The 19,229-nt window shown below is 41.9% G+C and overlaps 1 protein-coding gene across 3 annotated transcripts in view; it reads left to right on the plus strand.

Moving 5' to 3' along the window:
* DYNC2H1 (dynein cytoplasmic 2 heavy chain 1) overlaps window positions 1-19,229 on the plus strand; it is a 292,883-nt gene that overhangs the window by 125,496 nt on the left and 148,158 nt on the right. For all 3 annotated transcript variants that reach the window (XM_047692880.1, XM_047692881.1, XM_047692882.1), the window contains 5 exons: window positions 7,712-7,875; window positions 9,560-9,679; window positions 10,212-10,346; window positions 11,831-11,974; window positions 15,427-15,516. In XM_047692880.1, the coding sequence (XP_047548836.1) occupies window positions 7,712-7,875; window positions 9,560-9,679; window positions 10,212-10,346; window positions 11,831-11,974; window positions 15,427-15,516 (653 nt within the window). The remainder of the gene's footprint in view (window positions 1-7,711; window positions 7,876-9,559; window positions 9,680-10,211; window positions 10,347-11,830; window positions 11,975-15,426; window positions 15,517-19,229) is intronic.

The raw sequence follows: 19,229 nt of genomic DNA on the forward strand, positions 1-19,229 counted from the left end.
TTTCATGTGTCTGTTGGCCATATGGATGTCTTTGCAGAAATGTCTGTTCATGTCCTCTGCCCATTTCTTGATTGGATTATTTGTTCTTTGGGTGTTGAGTTTGCTAAGTTCTTTATAGATTTTGGACACTAGCCCTTTATCTGATATGTCATTTGCAAATATCTTCTCCCATTCTGTCAGTTGTCTTTTGGTTTTGTTCACTGTTTCCTTTGCTGTGCAAAAGCTTTTGATCTTGATAAAATCCCAATAATTCATTTTTGCCCTTGCTTCCCTTGCCTTTGGTGATGTTCCTAGGAAGATGTTGCTGCGGCTGAGGTCGAAGAGGTTGCTGCCTGTATTCTCCTCAAGGATTTTGATGGATTCCTTTCTCACATTGAGATCCTTCATCCATTTTGAGTCTATTTTCGTGTGTGGTGTAAGGAAATGATCCAATTTCATTTTTCTGCATGTGGCTGTCCAATTTTCCCAACACCATTTATTGAAGAGGCTGTCTTTTTTCCATTGGACATTCTTTCCTGCTTTGCCGAAGATGAGTTGACCATAGAGTTGAGGGTCTATTTCTGGGCTCTCTATTCTGTTCCATTGATCTATGTGTCTGTTTTTGTGCCAGTACCATGCTGTCTTGATGATGACAGCTTTGTAATAGAGCTTGAAGTCCGCAATTGTGATGCCACCAACTTTGGCTTTCTTTTTCAATATTCCTTTGGCTATTCGAGGTCTTTTCTGGTTCCATATAAATTTTAGGATGATTTGTTCCATTTCTTTGAAAAAAATGGATGGTACTTTGATAGGAATTGCATTAAATGTGTAGATTGCTTTAGGTAGCAGAGACATTTTCACAATATTTATTCTTCCAATCCAGGAGCATGGAACATTTTTCCATTTCTTCGTGTCTTCCTCAATTTCTTTCATGAGTACTTTATAGTTTTCTGAGTATAGATTCTTAGTCTCTTTGGTTAGGTTTATTCCTAGGTATCTTATAGTTTTGGGTGCAATTGTAAATGGGATGGACTCCTTAATTTCTCTTTCTTCTGTCTTGTTGTTGGTGTAGAGAAATGCAACTGATTTCTGTGCATTGATTTTATATCCTGACACTTTACTGAATTCCTGTACAAGTTCTAGCAGTTTTGGAGTGGAGTCTTTTGGGTTTTCCACATAGAGTATCATATCATCTGCGAAGAGTGATAGTTTGACTTCTTCGTTGCCGATTTGGATGCCTTTAATTTCCTTTTGTTGTCTGATTGCTGAGGCTAGGACTTCTAGTACTATGTTGAATAGCAGTGGTGATAACGGACATCCCTGCCGTGTTCCTGACCTTAGCGGAAAAGCTTTCAGTTTTTCTCCATTGAGAATGATATTTGCGGTGGGTTTTTCATAGATGGCTTTGATAATATTGAGGTATGTGCCCTCTATCCCTACACTTTGAAGGGTTTTGATCAGGAAGGGATGCTGTACTTTGTCAAATGCTTTTTCAGCATCTATGGAGAGTATCATATGGTTCTTGTTCTTTCTTTTATTAATGTGTTGTATCACATGGATTGATTTGCGGATGTTGAACCAACCTTGCAGCCCTGGAATAAATCCCACTTGGTCGTGGTGAATAATCCTTTTAATGTACTGTTGAATCCTATTGGCTAGTATTTTGGCGAGAATTTTTGCATCTGTGTTCATCAAGGATATTGGTCAGTAGTTCTCTTTTTTGATGGGATCCTTGTCTGGTTTTGGGATCAAGGTGATGCTGGCCTCATAGAATGAGTTTGGAAGTTTTCCTTCCATTTCTATTTTTTGGAACAGTTTCAGGAGAATAGGAATTAGTTCTTCTTTAAATGTTTGGTAGAATTCCCCCGGGAAGCCGTCTGGCCCCGGGCTTTGGTTTGTTTGGAGATTTTTGATGACTGTTTCAATCTCCTTACTGTTTATGGGTCTGTTCAGGCTTTCTATTTCTTCCTAGTTAAGTTGTGGTAGTTTGTATGTCTCTAGGAATGCATCCATTTCTTCCAGATTGTCAAATTTGTTTGCGTAGAGTTGCTCATAGTATGTTCTTATAATTGTCTGTGTTTCTTTGGTGTTCGTTGTGATCTCTCCTCTTTCATTCATGATTTTATTTATTTGGGTCCTTTCTCTTTTCTTTTTGATAAGTCTGGCCAGGGGTTTATCAATCTTATTGATTCTTTCAAAGAACCAGCTCCTAGTTTCGTTGATTTGTTCTATTGTTTTTTTGGTTTCTATTTCATTGATTTCTGCTCTGATCTTTATGATTTCTCTTCTCCTGCTGGGTTTAGGGTTTCTTTCTTGTTCTTTCTCCAGCTCCTTTAGGTGTAGGGTTAGGTTGTGTACCTGAGACCTTTCTTGTTTCTTGAGAAAGGCTTGTACCGCTATACATTTTCCTCTCAGGACTGCCTTTGTTGTGTCCCACAGATTCTGAACCGTTGTGTTTTCATTATCATTTGTTTCCATGAATTTTTTCAATTCTTCTTTAATTTCCTGGTTGACCCATTCATTCTTTAGAAGGATGCTCTTTAGTCTCCATGTATTTGGGTTCTTTCCAAATTTCCTCTTGTGATTGAGTTCTAGCTTCATTCAGAGTATTGTGGTCTGAAAATATGCAGGGAATGATCCCAATCTTTTGATACCGGTTGAGACTTGATTTAGGACCAAGAATGTGATCTATTCTGGAGAATGTTCCATGTGCACTAGTGAAGAATGTGTATTCTGTTGCTTTGGGATGAAATGTTCTGAATATATCTGTGATGTCCATCTGGTCCAGTGTGTCATTTAAGGCCTTGATTTCCTTGTTGATCTTTTGCTTGGATGATCTGTCCATTTCAGTGAGGGGAGTGTTAAAATCCCCTACTATTATTGTATTCTTGTCGATGTGTTTCTTTGATTTTGTTATTAATTGGTTTATATAGTTGGCTGCTCCCACGTTAGGGGCATAGATATTTAAAATTGTTAGATCTTCTTGTTGGACAGTTCCTTTGAGTTTGATATAGTGTCCTTCCTCATCTCTTATTATAGTCTTTGGCTTAAAATCTAATTGATCTGATATAAGGATTGCCACTCCTGCTTTCATCTGATGTCCATTAGCATGGTAAATTCTTTTCCACCCCCTCACTTTAAACCTGGAGGTGTCTTCGGGTTTAAGATGAGTTTCTTGTAGGCAACATATAGATGGGTTTTGTTTTTTTATCCATTCTGATACCGTGTGTCTTTTGATTGGGGCATTTAGCCCATTAACATTCAGGGTAAGTATTGAGAGATATGAATTTAGTGCCATTGTATTGCCTGTAAGGTGACTGTTATTGTATATTGTCTCTGTTTCTTTCTGATCTACTACTTTTAGGGTCTCTCTTTGCTTAGAGGACCCCTTTCAATATTTCCTGTAGAGCTGGTTTGGTATTTGCAAATTCTTTCAGTTTTTGTTTGTCCTGGAAGCTTTTAATCTCTCCTTCTATTTTCAAAGATAGCCTAGCTGGATATAGTATTCTTGGCGGCATGTTTTTCTCATTTAGTACTCTGAATATATCATGCCAGCTCTTTCTGGCCTGCCAGGTCTCTATGGATAAGTCTGCTGTCAATCTAATATTTTTACCCTTGTACGTTACAGACTTCTTTTCCCGGGCTGCTTTCAGGATCTTTTCTTTGTCACTAAGACTTGTAAATTTTACTATTAGGTGACAGGGTATGGACCTATTCATATTGATTTTGAGAGGGGGTTCTCTGAACCTCCTGGATTTTGATGCTTGTTCCCTTTGCCATATTGGGGAAATTCCAATAATTCTCTCCAACATACCTTCTGCTCCCCTCTCTGTTTCCTCTTCTTCTGGAATCCCAATTATTCTAATGTTGTTTCGTCTTATGGTGTCACTTATCTCTCGAATTCTCCCCTCGTGGTCCAGTAGCTGTTTGTCCCTCTTTTGCTCAGCTTCTTTATTCTCTGTCATTTGGTCTTCTATATCACTAATTCTTTCTTCTGCCTCATTTATCCTAGCAGTGAGAGCCTCCATGTTTTATTGCACCTCATTAATGGATTTTTTTATTTCAACTTGGTTAGATTTTAGTTCTTTTATTTCTCCAGAAAGGGCTTTTATATCTCCCGAGAGGGCTGCTTTAATATCTTCCATGCCTTTTTCAAGCCCGGCTAGAACCTTGAGCATCGTCATTCTGAACTCTAGATCTGACATATTACCAATGTCTGTATTGATTAGGTCCCTAGCCTTTGGTACTGCTTCTTGTTCTTTTTTTTGTGGTGAATTTTTCCGCCTTGTCATTTTGTCCAGATAAAGAGTATATGAAGGAGCACGTAAAATACTAAAAGTGTGGCAACAACCCCAGGAAAATATGCTTTAGCCAAATCAGAAGAGATCCCAAATCGTGAGGGGGGAGAAAGGGGATAAAAAGGGGTTCAGAAAGAAAAAAAAAAAAGAAAAAAAAGAAACTATTAAAAAAAGAAAGCCTATAAAAAATATAAAAAGGAAAAAATATATATATATATTAGATAAACTATTTTAAAAAACGTTAAAAAAGAAAACGGTAAAAGTTAAAAAAATTTAGCAGAAGAAGAGAAAAAAAAATTGAAAAAGAAAAAAAATTAAATTAACTGCAAGGCTAAAGAATCATGGGGAGAAAGCCATGAGTTCCGTGCTTTGCTTTCTCCTCCTCTGGAATTCCGCCGCTCTCCTTGGTATTGAAACTGCACTCCTTGGTAGGTGAACTTGGTCCTGGCTGGGTTTCTCGTTGATCTTCTGGGGGAGGGGCCTGTTGTAGTGATTCTCAAGCGTCTTTGCCCCAGGCGGAGTTGCACCGCCCTTACCCGGGGCGGGCTGAGTCATCGGCTCGGGTTTGCTGGGTTCGCTTTCGTGAGCTTTTGTTCCCTGAGCGCTTTCTGTAGAGTTCTGTAAGACCGGTATGAAGATGGTGGCCTCCCGGTGTCTGGCCCGGAGGGGCCGAGAGCCCGGGGCCCCACTCCTCAGTGTGCCCTCAGAGAACAGCACCCAATGACGCCCGTCACCCTGGCCTCCGGCCGCCCTCCGAGCTGACCGAGCCTGTGACTGGTTCAAGGTAACCCCGAGCTTAGAGCTCACTCCTCGGCTCTGTCTCTGTAGCCGGCTTCCCTGTTCTAATACCTGTAAGCTCTGCGACACTCAGACACCCCCGATCCTTCTGTGACCCTGCGGGACGTGAGGCCACACTGACCCCGCGCGGGCTTCACCCCGGTTTAGCCTCTGGAGCGATGTCCCTCAGCGGAACAGACTTTTAAAAGTCCCGATTTTGTGCTCCGTTGCTCCGCCTCTCGCCGGGAGCCGGCCCCTCCCCCCACGGTCTATCTTCCCGTCGCTTTGGATTCAGTTCGCTGCCAGTCCTACCTTTCAGATAGTGGTTGATTTTCTGTTTCTAGAATTGCTGTTCTTCTTCTCTTCGATCTCTCGTTGGATTTGTAGGTGTTTGCAATCTTTAGATAACCTCTCTAGCTGATCTCCCGCTACCTGAAGTAGTCTCAGCTGCTACTTCTTCGCCATCTTGACTCGGTTTGTTACGTAATTTAACACAGCTAAGCAGGTCATTTGATCCCTAATCCAGTTTTCTAATTAACGTGGTTTTATTTCTTGATAAAACATTTCCTATTTTTTTAATGGTCACCCTCCATATAACAATGTGTGTCTTTGACTTTTTATTTTATTACGAATAAATTAAATGCCTTGCCACTTCCCCAGGGCAGTTGACCCCATGGACCCCCTACCTGCCCCTGCGTTGCTGTGTCACACCATCAGGGTCACTGTATGTCCTAATGACTGTCTTTAAAACCTGTATTTACACAGATTGATCTTTCTATGGTTCTCAAAGTCTTTCATCATTCCCATCATCTCCTCATTTACATCTAGGTTATTTTTCCTTTTTTAAATTGTCGTTCTTTTTTTTTTTTTTTTAAGATTTTATTTATTTATTTGACAGACAGGGATCACAAGTAGGCAGAGAGGCAGGCAGAGAGGGGGAGGGGAGCAGGCTCCCTGCTGAGCAGAGCCCGATGCGGGGCTCGATCCCAGGACCCTGAGATCATGACAAGCCGAAAGCTGAGGCTTTAACCCACTGAGCCACCCAGGTGTCCCTTAAATTGCCATTCTTGTTTGGTTCACAGGCAATGTTCTTTTAGTGGCAGGTGTGTGGCCCCGTGACGGAGCACTCGTGGACGCGGCTCAGTGCTCATCGTGGGACGCATGCGCCCCCCTCCGCCCACCTCAGCTTTCTTCTGTCTGAGGCATTTCCTTTCCTGTGTCCTTCAGGGAAGGCCCATTGGGAACAAACTTCTTGTTCTTTGATTTCTGAGGGAGATTTGTTTTTCGGCCTGGCATGGAATCCTGGGTTGGTATTTATTTTCTTTAGCAGTTTTAAGGTTTTATTCCTTCATCATCTACCTTTTGTCAGTCCCGTTGAGGAACACCTGCGGCTTTTATCCTCGCTCTTCAGGGGCGATGGGCGTTTTCCTCCGGACGCTTTACGACTTCGCCGTTGGTTTGCGGCGGTTTGATTGTGATGTCCCTAGAACTGGCTTTCTTTGCATTTATCCTGCTTAAGTTTTCTTGAAACATTCCAGTTGATGTAGAAGTATTTCATTGGGGTTTTAAATTTGTGTTTTTCTGATAAAGATTGTAGTTCAACATTGTTTTGATATTGTTTTTTGGACATTTATATATCCTTTTTCATAAAGTGCTTATTGAATTATTTTCATATTAACTTAAAAAAAGTTTTTAAGTAAAATTTAAAAACCCATTCTAGGGTTCTCAAAAACTCCTTACAATACTTTTCTTAGTCTTTGAAAATAATCTTTGAAAGTGTGTATTTTGTACTTAAAAAATAAATTATTTGTTGTCAATTTAAAATTTTAAGTTTCAGGTATAATTGCTGATTTATTTTTCTGTGTGTGTTCTATAATGGATATCATTTTTTTATTAAATTTTGGAATATACTCCTTTATGAGGTGGAACTTTATTTTCCCTTAGTTTAATTTCTTACCTCAAATCACTTGTATATGGCAATCTGAATAAGTCCTTTGAAGTTAATAATGAGCATCCTTGCAATTCCTCGTATATTGAATATCCTAGGTTTTCACCAGCTCTTTCTGTCTTTACATAGTACATCTTAAAAGCTAGAAAATGAACACTTTTAAAAAAATATGTATTTTAGAGAGAGCAAGAGAGAGGCAGCATGAGTCGGAGGGGTGGAGGGAGAGGGAGAGAGAATCCCAAGCAGACTCCCCACTGAGCAGGGAGCCCAATGCGAGACTTGATCCCAGGACCCTGAGATCATGACCTGAACCAAAGGCAGACGCTTTACCGACTGAGCCACCAAAGCCCCTGATGAATTACGTGGAGAATTGTATATAACTGAGTTGTTATTGTTTGTGTAACCTATAATCAGTCATTTCAGGAAAATTTTGAATAAAATGTAATATGTATATATTTCTTTGACGCATCAGTATCCCAAGATCGTCTTACTGACTCGGGCTTAAGCCCTGTTTGTGTATGTGCTGACGAACAGGGCATTCTGGTTCCTAGTTCCTTGGGCAGCTAACTGCTGCTATTCCATACTCTACTAAAAAGCCTGTGCTAATGACTGTTGAGAAATACTAGGAAATGTAAATTAGATTTGGTAATGTCATAAAGCAAAAGACAGAATATTGAAGCCAACTAATTGTGTCGTTTTAAACAAATAGGACCACGTTATGTGGTACAAATAGGTGACAAAATTATTGACTACAATGAAGAATTCCGACTTTTCTTGTCAACAAGAAACCCAAATCCCTTCATCCCACCAGACGCAGCCTCCATCGTTACAGAGGTCAACTTCACAACCACCAGGAGTGGATTGCGAGGACAGGTACGTGTGGCCACCGAGACGTGACCTCTGCGGTCTCCTGCAGCTTGGTGTATCAGAGGACTCTCGGAACTGGAGGTGCCTTTGTGGAAGTGATTAGCGTTTAAACTTTTGGAACCGTCTTGACAATCTGTTCGTGGGTGGAGTCACGCGTTGGGGTTTACTTTATCATTTGTGTTAGACTCATGCGTCTGTTGGTAGCATGGAAGCGCGGCTTCTCCCAGCTGCACGTTAAATTCAGGGTCGATTTCTGTCATGTGTGGGAGAGTTTGGGAGAGAGAATGATCATAGATTGAGTTCAGCTACGTTTTCTGTTTTAATTATAAAAACTGAAGTTCACATACGAGAACTCCGTTTCAGTTGACTTGTTTGGCTGATTGAGGGCGGGTGTTAGAGTCCCCATCTGACATTTGTTTTTCCACTAGATGTATGCCTCTTTGGATTTTCATCTCTGTGTATGACTTCTTATGATTTAGACCATTATGTGAATCTCAAAATGATTTTTTATATTCTAGGCTTTTGCTTACATAGTTTCCTCTCTCATTTTCCTCTTAAGGCTATCTTTATCTTGCCTGTTGACTTTGAGTCCTTCTGTTTTTCACTCATCTAACAGTTGTAGACTCTTCCTGTTTTCATTTACTATGATAGTGTGTATATTTGGTACATTTTTACTTAATTATAATTTTCAAAAATTTCTTTTAAAATTCTTTTTCTTATAGTAACATACAGCTCACAGCATGTGTTTTTATGGATGGTATGTTTTGACTTACTTGGATGATGCTTCTTATAAATAAAACTATGAAGGGATTACTCAAAGCATGGCAGAATTGATTGATGAAATTGCTCATTCTGTCTGGAGCCTGGCCGTCCCCACGCAACGGGGGTCAGATCTGTCAGAAGTGCTCAGTGAGGTCGCTTGTCCGGCAGATTTGCATGGACATGTTTTATGACCCTCCTGTGTCATAAACCCTAATTTAAAGTTTCAAAATGAAGAATTTGACATAGCATTTAAAAATAGCTTTAGGAAGATTCATTTAATTCACCCATTTAAAGTGTGCAGTTCTGTGGCTTTTTAGTGGACTGCCGGGTTCTTCTGGTAACTCTCTGTTGCACATTTTGAAGAACAGCCAGACTTTTCCAAGGTGACTGTGCTTTACTTCCCTGCCAGAAACGTGTGAGGATTCTGCTCCCCACTCCCCCATTTTGCTGACACATTGTTACTTGTCTTTTCAACTGGAGCCGTTTTAGTGGGGGTGAAGTGGTGTCTCACTGAGATTGTGAGGATAGAGTATTTTAAGTAAGAGATCTCTTTGTTTCTTTATAGGAATAATTGCCACTTAAAAAATCTAGCTTCCATAGTTGTTACATATTTAATCTAATTTTAGAACTAAATATTACATATTGATATGTTAAGTAAGAAAATTTCTTACACATGTCCTATACTATTTAATGTTTTATTGATCAGTTTAACTATTTGCCTCTTTTTCGTCAAAAATAATTATGAAAATTATAATATAATATGAATTATGAATATTATAAGTCATATTTAATTAGAGTCAAATGAAGTACATAATATCATAATAATTGCAATATTTGGCACAACACAAGGCCTGTTTGTGGGAAGTTTGTTTTGTTCTGTTTGAACTTTACCGCTAAAATAACTGACTTAAAAAAAATTTTTTTTAAGCTTTTGGCTTTAACTATTCAGCATGAGAAACCTGACTTAGAGGAGCAGAAAACAAAACTATTACAACAGGAAGAAGATAAGAAAATACAGTTAGCCAAGCTTGAGGAATCTCTTTTAGAGGTAAAATTTAGTTATTCAGGATGCTTTTCTTATATGACATTTTTTTAGTGAATATAATTAATAGCTATTTAAAAATTCAGTAGTACCTTCCACATGTTTTTGGTTGTATCAAAGATATCTTAAAAAATCAGAAAAAAGTAGATGTCTTGGAATACAAGATCTTAAGAAGTAATGGTAATAATGTCTATAATAAGTGATTTTTAAGGAATACTGTCTTTATATTATTTCACTAATGTTTAATTATTATATGCTTAGAGTTTCAAGCGGCATTAAAATGTAGCATGAAATCATGATTTAATCTGTACCTTTGGTTTTTATTTTATTAGATTGATAAAATTAATACATATGCTTTGATGATATACTATGTAATGATTTACTCTAACATTCTTATAAGCTATAAAATGTTGAAATTCTTTTAAAATAACGTAGGTTTTCATAAACATTATTTATTGATGGCGGAGATGGGCTTCTCTCCATAGGTTACTTCGTATGTATGATAACCGTCACATTACTGTCTTGATTTTCGCTGCAGACCCTTGCCACATCCCAAGGGAATATTTTGGAAAATAAGGATTTGATTGAATCTTTGAATCAGACGAAAGCGAGCAGTGCACTTATTCAGGAGTCGCTGAAAGAATCTTACAAACTCCAAGTTTCCCTTGACCAAGTAATTGTTTCCTTTTTTTGTAATCTTATATCACGTGTTCCTAAACTTTTATATTAATATGACTAAACAGTGGAGACTCAGAACTTTGGGGGAATGACGATTACGAAAAAGAAAGTTCTTCAGAAAGCCCAGAGCCTGGGTCTGATGGGTCCTGCTCTGCGGGGTGGTGAGATGCTCAGGGCAACGCGCATGAGGTCCGCTGGCCTCTGCTGACTTCTGGTGTCGCGTTAGCTCTGGTTCTGGGGTGACAGCCTTACACTGAAGTTGAAAATGAGAGTACCGAAAATGACTGTTAAGAGCATCTTTGCCATTCCTGGAGTTTTTAAGATTAAGGCCCGTTCAGTATATGAAGTAGGAGCTCTAAGGTGTTTTTTCCATTAAAAACATTTTCTTCCCTTAAGATGCCATGGCTTAAAATGCCTTTTGCCTTTCTTTTGATAAGCCCTTTTGCAAAATCCTAGTCCAAGTTCAGAACAGCCCGCCTTTCCTTCTGCACTCTGGTGATGGAGCTTTGCCTGAAGGCGGGCAGATGCCCGGACAGATGAGGGTTCCCGTGCATTTCTGGGCTCCAGCCTCGCCTGGGCCCGTGCTGAAGGTGTCCTTTCGGTGCCATCCAGCCCTTGTCCTGGCTGTGCACCTGCAGGGCACTGCCGTTTGTCCTGGGAAAGCCCCTGTGGGAACCGCTGCAGGAGCAGGTGTGCAGCCTGTGGCGAACCCGGGCCCCCTGGCTGAGCCCAGCCGATGGTGCACCCCTCTCTTCCCGGTCTCACAGCACAGGGCTTGGCCTCCCTCCTGCATGCACAGCACCGAGGCATCCCGTAACGGCATCACCTCTGTGATCCTGGCACTGGGATCACAGTGACTCCCGAGTCCCACTGAGAACACTAGGCCCTGCCCAGTCGGGGCCCCTTCCCTGCCATCCCAGGGGTCCGTGTGCTCTCAGTCTGTTCCGTGCCCACGCGGAGCCTGACCCCCGGTCCAGGCTCCGCTCCATCAGTGTTCCTGCGGCCCCAGCACCCACACGCTCTACACTCACAGTCGCTCTACACTCAGGGGCCACTCTACACTTGTGGTCACTCTACACTTGGTGTCCACTCTACACTCACGGTCGCTCTACACTTGCAGTCGCTCTACACTCACGGTCTCCACGTTCCCCTCCCTGCAGGGGCGATGGTGCCCTGCCCTCTGGCCACCCTAACAGCGACCCTACACTGCCTCCCTCTGGGAACGCACAGTCGCACCGCTTCTCTTGGGGCATGACTGCTGAGCAACCCCCCTCACTGCTCCCTCAGGCAGGTGCTCTGCGCCCTCCAGAGAGCCGCGCATGTGGTCCCGGAGCTAAGACTTCTTTAATCCGCGGTGCTCAGTCTTGTGAGAGGAAGGCAGGCTAGATGGTGCTGTGTGACATGTCACCATGTGGCACCCATGTGGGACGCGCAGGGCGGCTGGCACTGAGGGCCACCTCCCCACCCTCTGATCTGCAGGAGCGGGACGCCTACCTTCCCCTGGCTGACAGCGCCAGTAAGATGTACTTCATCATCTCCGACTTGTCCAAAATTAACAACATGTACCGCTTCAGCCTGGCAGCCTTTCTGCGACTTTTCCAGCGAGCTCTGCGGAACAAGCAGGTACGCCGTTCTTATCCCATAGTGGGCAGTGGCTGAGACGCCTTGGCTAGGGGCTTGCTTAGGGTGAGAATTGCCTGTGAAAAGCTGTCTGGAATTCTGTTTCAGAAGGCCGATGGGACTGTTTCAAACTATCTAAAGAGACTAGCTCAGAAACTAGCTGAATTGTGTTTTACCCTCTATACCAGCCATCCTGGGGTGACAGTCCTCTCAATGGAAATGATTTCAGTTCTGAGTACAAATCCATAAGTAATAGATTATCATTAAAATGGTATAAGGCTAAGAAGTTATCTACATAATCTCATTCCTTGGGGAAAACAACACTGAAAAAGTCATTGTCAGTCATTTGAGCTGTGCTCCGTGCCAGGTCCTGTAGCTAAAGAGGCTAGAGGAGTGTCCTCCGCCTTATGGAGTGTGTCTGCTAAGGGGGAGGGGGTGTCTTCACCCACAGGTATCACACAGTCCTTACAGTAAGCCCCAGGGTAGCGCGGATAGCTTTCATGCCCTCCGTAGAAACCTGCACAGCGTTTGGGAAGATTGTGAGGCCGGATGGTGTGAGCCCTCTACGCACGTGCTATCTAGACGTTTTGCTAACCCCAGGCTCGGCCAATCTGATGGTGGTTTTCTTCAGCTCACGGCTTCTGTGGGAAATTTGGCCAGGGCCGAGCAGCGATGGCTTACCTCTCTTTGACAGTGTTTGGGACCTCAGCTGGGACAGGAAGAGTGGAGCAGGGGTGGGAGGGGGAGGCTCCCCTGCTGAACCAGTGCCTGGGGCAAGAGGGCTTGGTGAGGAGGACACCGAGCTGGACTTCTGCACCACACAGAGTAGCAGATGTCTGGTAGGACATGTTGGGGGCCGAACGTGTGTTCCAGTGCGTGAGGCAGAAGCTGTTGTGAGTCAGCCTGGGGTCAGTGTCACCTGTGTTGTGTGCAGTCTGGCGGAGGGAGTCCCAAAGCTGCTGTGATCGAGAGGGTGGTGGTGGGGGGTGCACACCTCTTGACAAGATGGTATCAGAGAATGGGCCTTTGGTTTTTTGTTTTGTTTTGTTTTGTTTTAAGGATTTTATTTATTTGACAGAGAGATCACAAGTAGGCAGAGAGGCAGACAGAGAGAGAGGGGGAGAAGCAGGGTCCCCACTGAGCAGAGAGCCCGATGCAGGGCTCGATCCCTGGACCCTGAGATCATGGCCTGAGCCAAAGGCAGAGACTTAACCCACTGAGCCACCCAGGCGCCCCAGAGAATGGGCCTGTGTTTTTTTTTTTCCCCAACATAACAGTATTCATTGTTTTTGTACCACACCCAGTGCTCCACGCAGTCCGTGCCCTCTCTAATACCCACCACCTGGTTCCCCCAACCTCCCACCCCCCCACCTCTTCAAACCCTTCAGATTGTTTTTCAGAGTCCATAGTCTCTCATGGTTCACCTCCCCTTCCAATTTCCCCCAGCTGCCTTCTCCTAACTCCCCTTGTCCTCCATGCTATTTATTATGCTCCACAAATAAGTGAAACCATATGATGATTGACTCTCTCTGCTTGACTTATTTCACTCAGCATCATCTCTTCCAGTCCCGTCCACGTTGCTACAAAAGTTGGGTATTCATCCTTTCTGATGGAGGCATTAAGGCAGCTACAGACATTGACGGTTTCTCTGTTATCAGTGGGTTGCTTCTCTAGTTTTCTTCTGAGTTAAATTCCTAGACTTGGATGACTGGGACCAAAGTGCCCGTCTGTAAGCTCTCAGACAAATGCCTTCTCATTACCTTCTCATTACATGTGCTTTTGGCGTGTTAAACCGAGGCAGTGACAGCACCTTTTCCATCTGTGTCTCCACCAACAGTGGATTATATCTTCGAATAATTTTTGCATGATAAATTTCTCATAAATTACTTAGAAAGTGCACAATTATAAGTTTATTTTAAATTCTTTCTTTTCCTTTAGTCTAGAAATATTCCTGTTCAAAGTCAGTGACTCTGGGGGCACCTGGGTGGCTCAGTGGGTTAAGCCTCTGCCTTCCTCTCAGGTCATGATCTCAGGGTCTTGGAATGGAGCCCTGAGTTGGGCTCTGCTCAGCGGGGAGCCTGCTTCACCCTCCCCCTCTGCCTGCCTCTCTGCCTACTTGTGATCTCTGTCTGTCAAATAAATAAATAAATAAAATCTTCAAAAAAAAAAAAATCAGCGACTCTGAAGGAGTAGGAGAACTGATGAAGAGGTTAGCAGTTCTGCCTGAACCCAGTGAGAACTTGGGTTATTCTGGTGCGCAGCTCCGTGTCTCCTCAGGAACTGGCAGTCTTTGATGGTGTGGCTCTTGAATAACACTGACCTTTGTGTGTGTGTGCGTGTGTATGTGTATGCATGTGCATGTATATGTGCATGCGTGTGTGTATTGTGTGAATGTGTGTGCATGTGTATGTGTGCACGTACATGCTGGTGTTTCTGTATGTGTGCATGTATGTATTGTGTGTATTGTGCATGTGCGTGATCTTCGTGAAGCAGTAGTGAAGGGGAGAGGCTGTTTGCCACGTGAGCTCTCAGGTAGGACAGGTACCCCTGGGGCCGGGCCGGGGCCTGCTGCACATGAGAACCAAGCCTGTGTGGTTTTATGTCGGTGTCACACCTCACCCTGCTTATCCTGGATGTAGTTCTTTAAACTGTCATATGAGTTTTTTTCTTGTCAGTTAAAATCATAAGCAAGAAAGAAAATTTAGCCTAACTAGTACAGCTGAGTGGAACTTTCACGGGCTGTTTCCTCCAAGTGCTCCCTGAGGTGAGATGGAAAGCTCTTTCACTGTTGGGGAACAGACCAGACTTGACAGTCCCCTCTGTCTGTGTCTACACCAAGCCCTTCTTCAGTAAGCAGAGGGAACAGCTATTAGTGGTGGTTTTTCCAGATCATGGCAGTCATGTGCCACACAGAAGCAGAGAACAGGTGAAACACTAAAGGTGGTATGAGTTCTTAACAGCATCACGGTCGAAGTTATTGTCCATCATTAGCTAACGTGGAAGGCGTGGTTTAAGATTGTTCAGGTTCTTATATTGAGGATGAGAAAATTTTATATTGGGTGGTTCTGGTCACCCTGTTTTGGGGCTGGGTTGATTATTATAATACAAGGAATGAAATGGGTTTAGCCCATACTCATAGTATTTTTAATGCCATTAGGTATCAAAGTGGTATTGTGAAATTCAATTCACATTGTATTATTGGAAATTGACTATAATTTTCATTCATTTAAATCCTTAACTCTGTGCATTAAAGAAAAATACATCAAATATTTTTCTTGTATTAGTGTACAAATTTAATGTACTTGTTTGGCCCCTTGAATTGACAAAGATAATTGTTCCAGAATCAGCTTTGAGTCTGGAGGAGCAGTTTATAGGTGTGATTAGGCTAGGGGGTATTATTTACATGTTTATAAATTTCCTAATGGTTTTTTAAATTTTCTAATTGTAATCTATAGGAATCTGAAAATACAGAACAGAGAATCCAGTCTCTTATCAGCTCATTAAAACATATGGTCTATGAATATATATGCCGTTGTCTATTCAAGGTAAGAAGTATTGTTTTTTCACGTATAAATTACGACCTGTATTTTGATTTCATTATTACAGTTAAATTGTATCACATTTACTACAGAAAGGTATTGAAATTGGCATTTCTGATACTTTCCCAGAATGATGCTTGTTGCTAACTGGAAGGTCTCATGGTGTGGCGGGGTATGGTTGCGAGGGAGGAGAACGCGAGCAAGGAAGGGAGAGCACACGCGCAGGGGGTCGGCTGCTGTGGCTCTGGACACCAGTAGCCAGGCTGTGGAGGTCATTTTCTAGCTGCACTGGTGTCCCCTGCTCAGCACTGGTGCCAGTGTGCACCACAGTAGGACGTTTGGGGGGTCTGTTTGGGAATACTTCCTCTACACAGTTAAATTAAAAAATACCTCCTGATATTGCCAGTGTCCCCTAGGTTGGGAGACAAAACTGGTTCCATTCCTGGCGTTAGGAAGTAAACTAATGCCTGATCCTGAGTTGTGAAATTTGTCATAGGTGTCTTCGTATTACAAGGGTCCCTGAGGATTATAAAGTGAAATGTAATTTAGAAATTTTTGTATGTTGTAGAAAATAGAAGCTTTCACCTTTCACTTAGGATTTTTTTTTTTTTTTAAGTACTGATCTTTGGGTATAGGCTGAGCTAGATGAGGAAGAGCTTTGTAAAGGCAATTAACTACATGAGAGAAACAGAGTTACTATGGTACTGTTATGTAGGGTTCTTAGAAAATCTTGGGAAAGATACAGTTAATACATTTTTCAGAAAGGGACAGTAACTTTTTTGAGTAGAGTCAGAATATTGATGCTGTTTCCTTGAGACAGAGGGAATTATTACTGGACGCTCAAAAACCTATAGTTGGACACTTCTGCGGGATGTTTCTTTAATGAGAACTGTGGAGACCCCATATAGGTCTATAGACAGTGTATATGTGTATTTTGGAGCTCTTATGGTTAGCCATCCTTCTAAAAATCACCTGTTTGGCCCCCAGTTTTAACTTGCATACATGAGGAATTATAAGCAGATAAAGAAGGAAGGTAAAATAAACAGCTTTAATAAAAATTCAGAGGAGATAAAAATATTTATAAGCCATAACTTGATAAAAAATAGAAAGATTAATAATATCCAGATTAATAATAACCAGATTAATAATATCTGCTTATAAGCAGATGATCTCAAAGCCCAATTTGTCCCTAAAACGTTATGACCTTAGGTAGATAGGAGGATGGCATCTCTAACATTTGTGTAATGTATTTTTGCACATAATACTGAAGCATTTTTATTATACAGACACAACCTAAAAATATTTTCTGAAAGATTTTCAAGCTTTATTTTATTTTAAGTTTATTTTACTTTCCTTATTTGTCGTGTTTGTTGATTTTCTTGGTATTCTAAAGAATAAGCTGTTTACAGAACAAGTCCACTTTATTGTAATTATTTTTAAATTTTATTTTTTAATCATTGGATTTATTTTTTGATTGCTACGTTATGAATTCTTATGATTAGTTTTTATATTATTCACATATAATGTACTGTTTGTTTCAAGGCTGTAGGTCTGTGAATTGTCAGGCTTACACACTTCACAGCACTCACCATAGCACATGGGCTCCTCAATGTCCATCACCCAGCCACCCTGTCCCTGCCCCCCACGCCCCAGCAACCCTCAGTTTGTTTCCTGAGATTAAGAGTCTCTTATGGTTTGTCTCCCACCCTGGTCCTATCTTGGTTCATTTTTTCTCCCTCCCTTTGTAGCTTTAATCTTTCTTATTCTTCTAGCAAATACATTAGAGCCACAAAGTTTCATTTTGATCACTCTCCTAAGGGGGCACCTGGGTGGCTCAGTGGGTTAAGCCTCTGCCTTCAGCTCAGGTCATGATCTCGGGTCCTGGGATCGAGCCCCGCATCGGGCTCTCTGCTCAGCAGGGAGCCTGCTTTCCTCTCTCTCTCTCTCTCTGCCTGCCTCTCTGCCTACTTGTGATCTCTGTCTGTCAAATGAATAAATAAAATCTTTAAAAAAAAAAAAAAGATGATCACTCTCCTAAGAATATACTTAATACTTTTTTACTTTTCTTTCAAGACCTATACACTCAAATAGGCTGTGACTTGTGAAAATATCACAGACCTGCACTTAGTTTAAAAATGTTTCAGTGGAAAGATAATAGAAACTTTCCTATTCACTGCAGAGGTCAGCACCTTGTTCGGAATTCCTTGTTTCTGATCCGTATGTCTGTGCCTCTGTCTATGTGTTCTTACTTATTTTTTTAGTAATACACTATGTTGACTGATGAGATTTAAACCCTTATGTCATGCGTTCTGTCATGTAACTAGGAGAAGATACAGTGCATGTTCAGTGTGGAGATGGTTGACTCTGTCAGCGGAGTTTAGTTGGGGCTGCCCCCTGTGCAAACACATGGCAGTGAGGCTCCAGCCAGCGTCCTGTTGCACGACACGGGGGTGCAAAGGCTGGGCGTCCTCGGCAGTGCGGTGCGCATGTGCAATTCCTTATCGCCCGTCTTGAGAAATACTTCTCTGTTGTGAGCAGTTAACACTCACCTTTAGAAAGCTGTCATGTATAATTCTAGAGACGTGTTTTAACTGGTGATGGACTGTCTGGTTTCTAATACTCCGATTTCTCTATCAGTGTGAATTCAGCAATCCACGGAGTTCCAGCGTTGCGTAACCAGAAAGTACAGGAATTGTAGAGCAATGAGATAATTTCTCAAGACTGAGCACTGTAATCTGACCCAGGGTGGAACTGATTTCGTATTTTAGCGAAAGGGTTTTGTGTTTGTGGCAGTCAGCTCCACACTACCCTCCCTGCCATTCTCTCTTGCTGATGTTGCTGTTGTGTTGGTGACAGCGTTGTGGCAGCGAGAGACCCTGAAACAGAAGCTGGGTTATTAGTGGTCGCGTCACACCCACAGAGAACCAGCTTGACCTGGAACAAAAACGATTGACCTGTTTTGTAGCAGGAACTTTGGACTTTTAATAAACCAAACCGAATGGAGAAAGCTCTTTCCCTCGAGATGATTGGCTCTGCCGTTCTTCTTCTCCAAGTGACCAAAAGTGTTTCTTTCAGTAACCAAAGTATTTTGGACAATATAGCATAAGTAGCATACTTGGTTCCCCCAAACTTATGATTATAATGGAACTGTGTACAAGTTAGTACTTCTCCAGGTAATTTCTTCATCCCAGTTTATCACTTGGAGTAGATACAAAATATTGGAAGTTGCGTTGGAGTGTTAAATAATTTCCACATATATTGGGTGAGAGTAGAGAAAAGGGTTGGGAAGAGGCTTTGGAGAGCATGTACTCTCAGTGTTTGGCCTTCTCGCGGAAGTATTTCCTAAGAGAGCTCTGATGTGGTGCAGAAAGACTGTCTGGTGAGGTGTGGAGAGCTCAACTCGCCTCCCTCTTCCAATGAATTGGCTAGTTGAGTAAAATACGGATGAATCATACATTTTCAAAATAAAATCCTAGTGTCTCATGATTGTATTTATCTGACAAATCATTGAATTTGGATTCTGGTATTTTTTTCTGTCAAAATGTGTTTTCTTTTACAGAAAAGTGGATGTTCTTTGATTGACTGTTTATAAATTTTATAACTTGTTGCTGTTAAAATGAATCCTGATAATTTGGATCATTTTCTTCTGTTTAGGAAATTTTGAAACTTAGCATTTATCTAACCCTTTAGATTCTCATAAGTAGAGTTGGATTGCATAG

This window comes from Lutra lutra, chromosome 10, assembly GCF_902655055.1.
Source record: "Lutra lutra chromosome 10, mLutLut1.2, whole genome shotgun sequence".
In the NCBI taxonomy this organism is placed as follows: domain Eukaryota; kingdom Metazoa; phylum Chordata; class Mammalia; order Carnivora; family Mustelidae; genus Lutra; species Lutra lutra.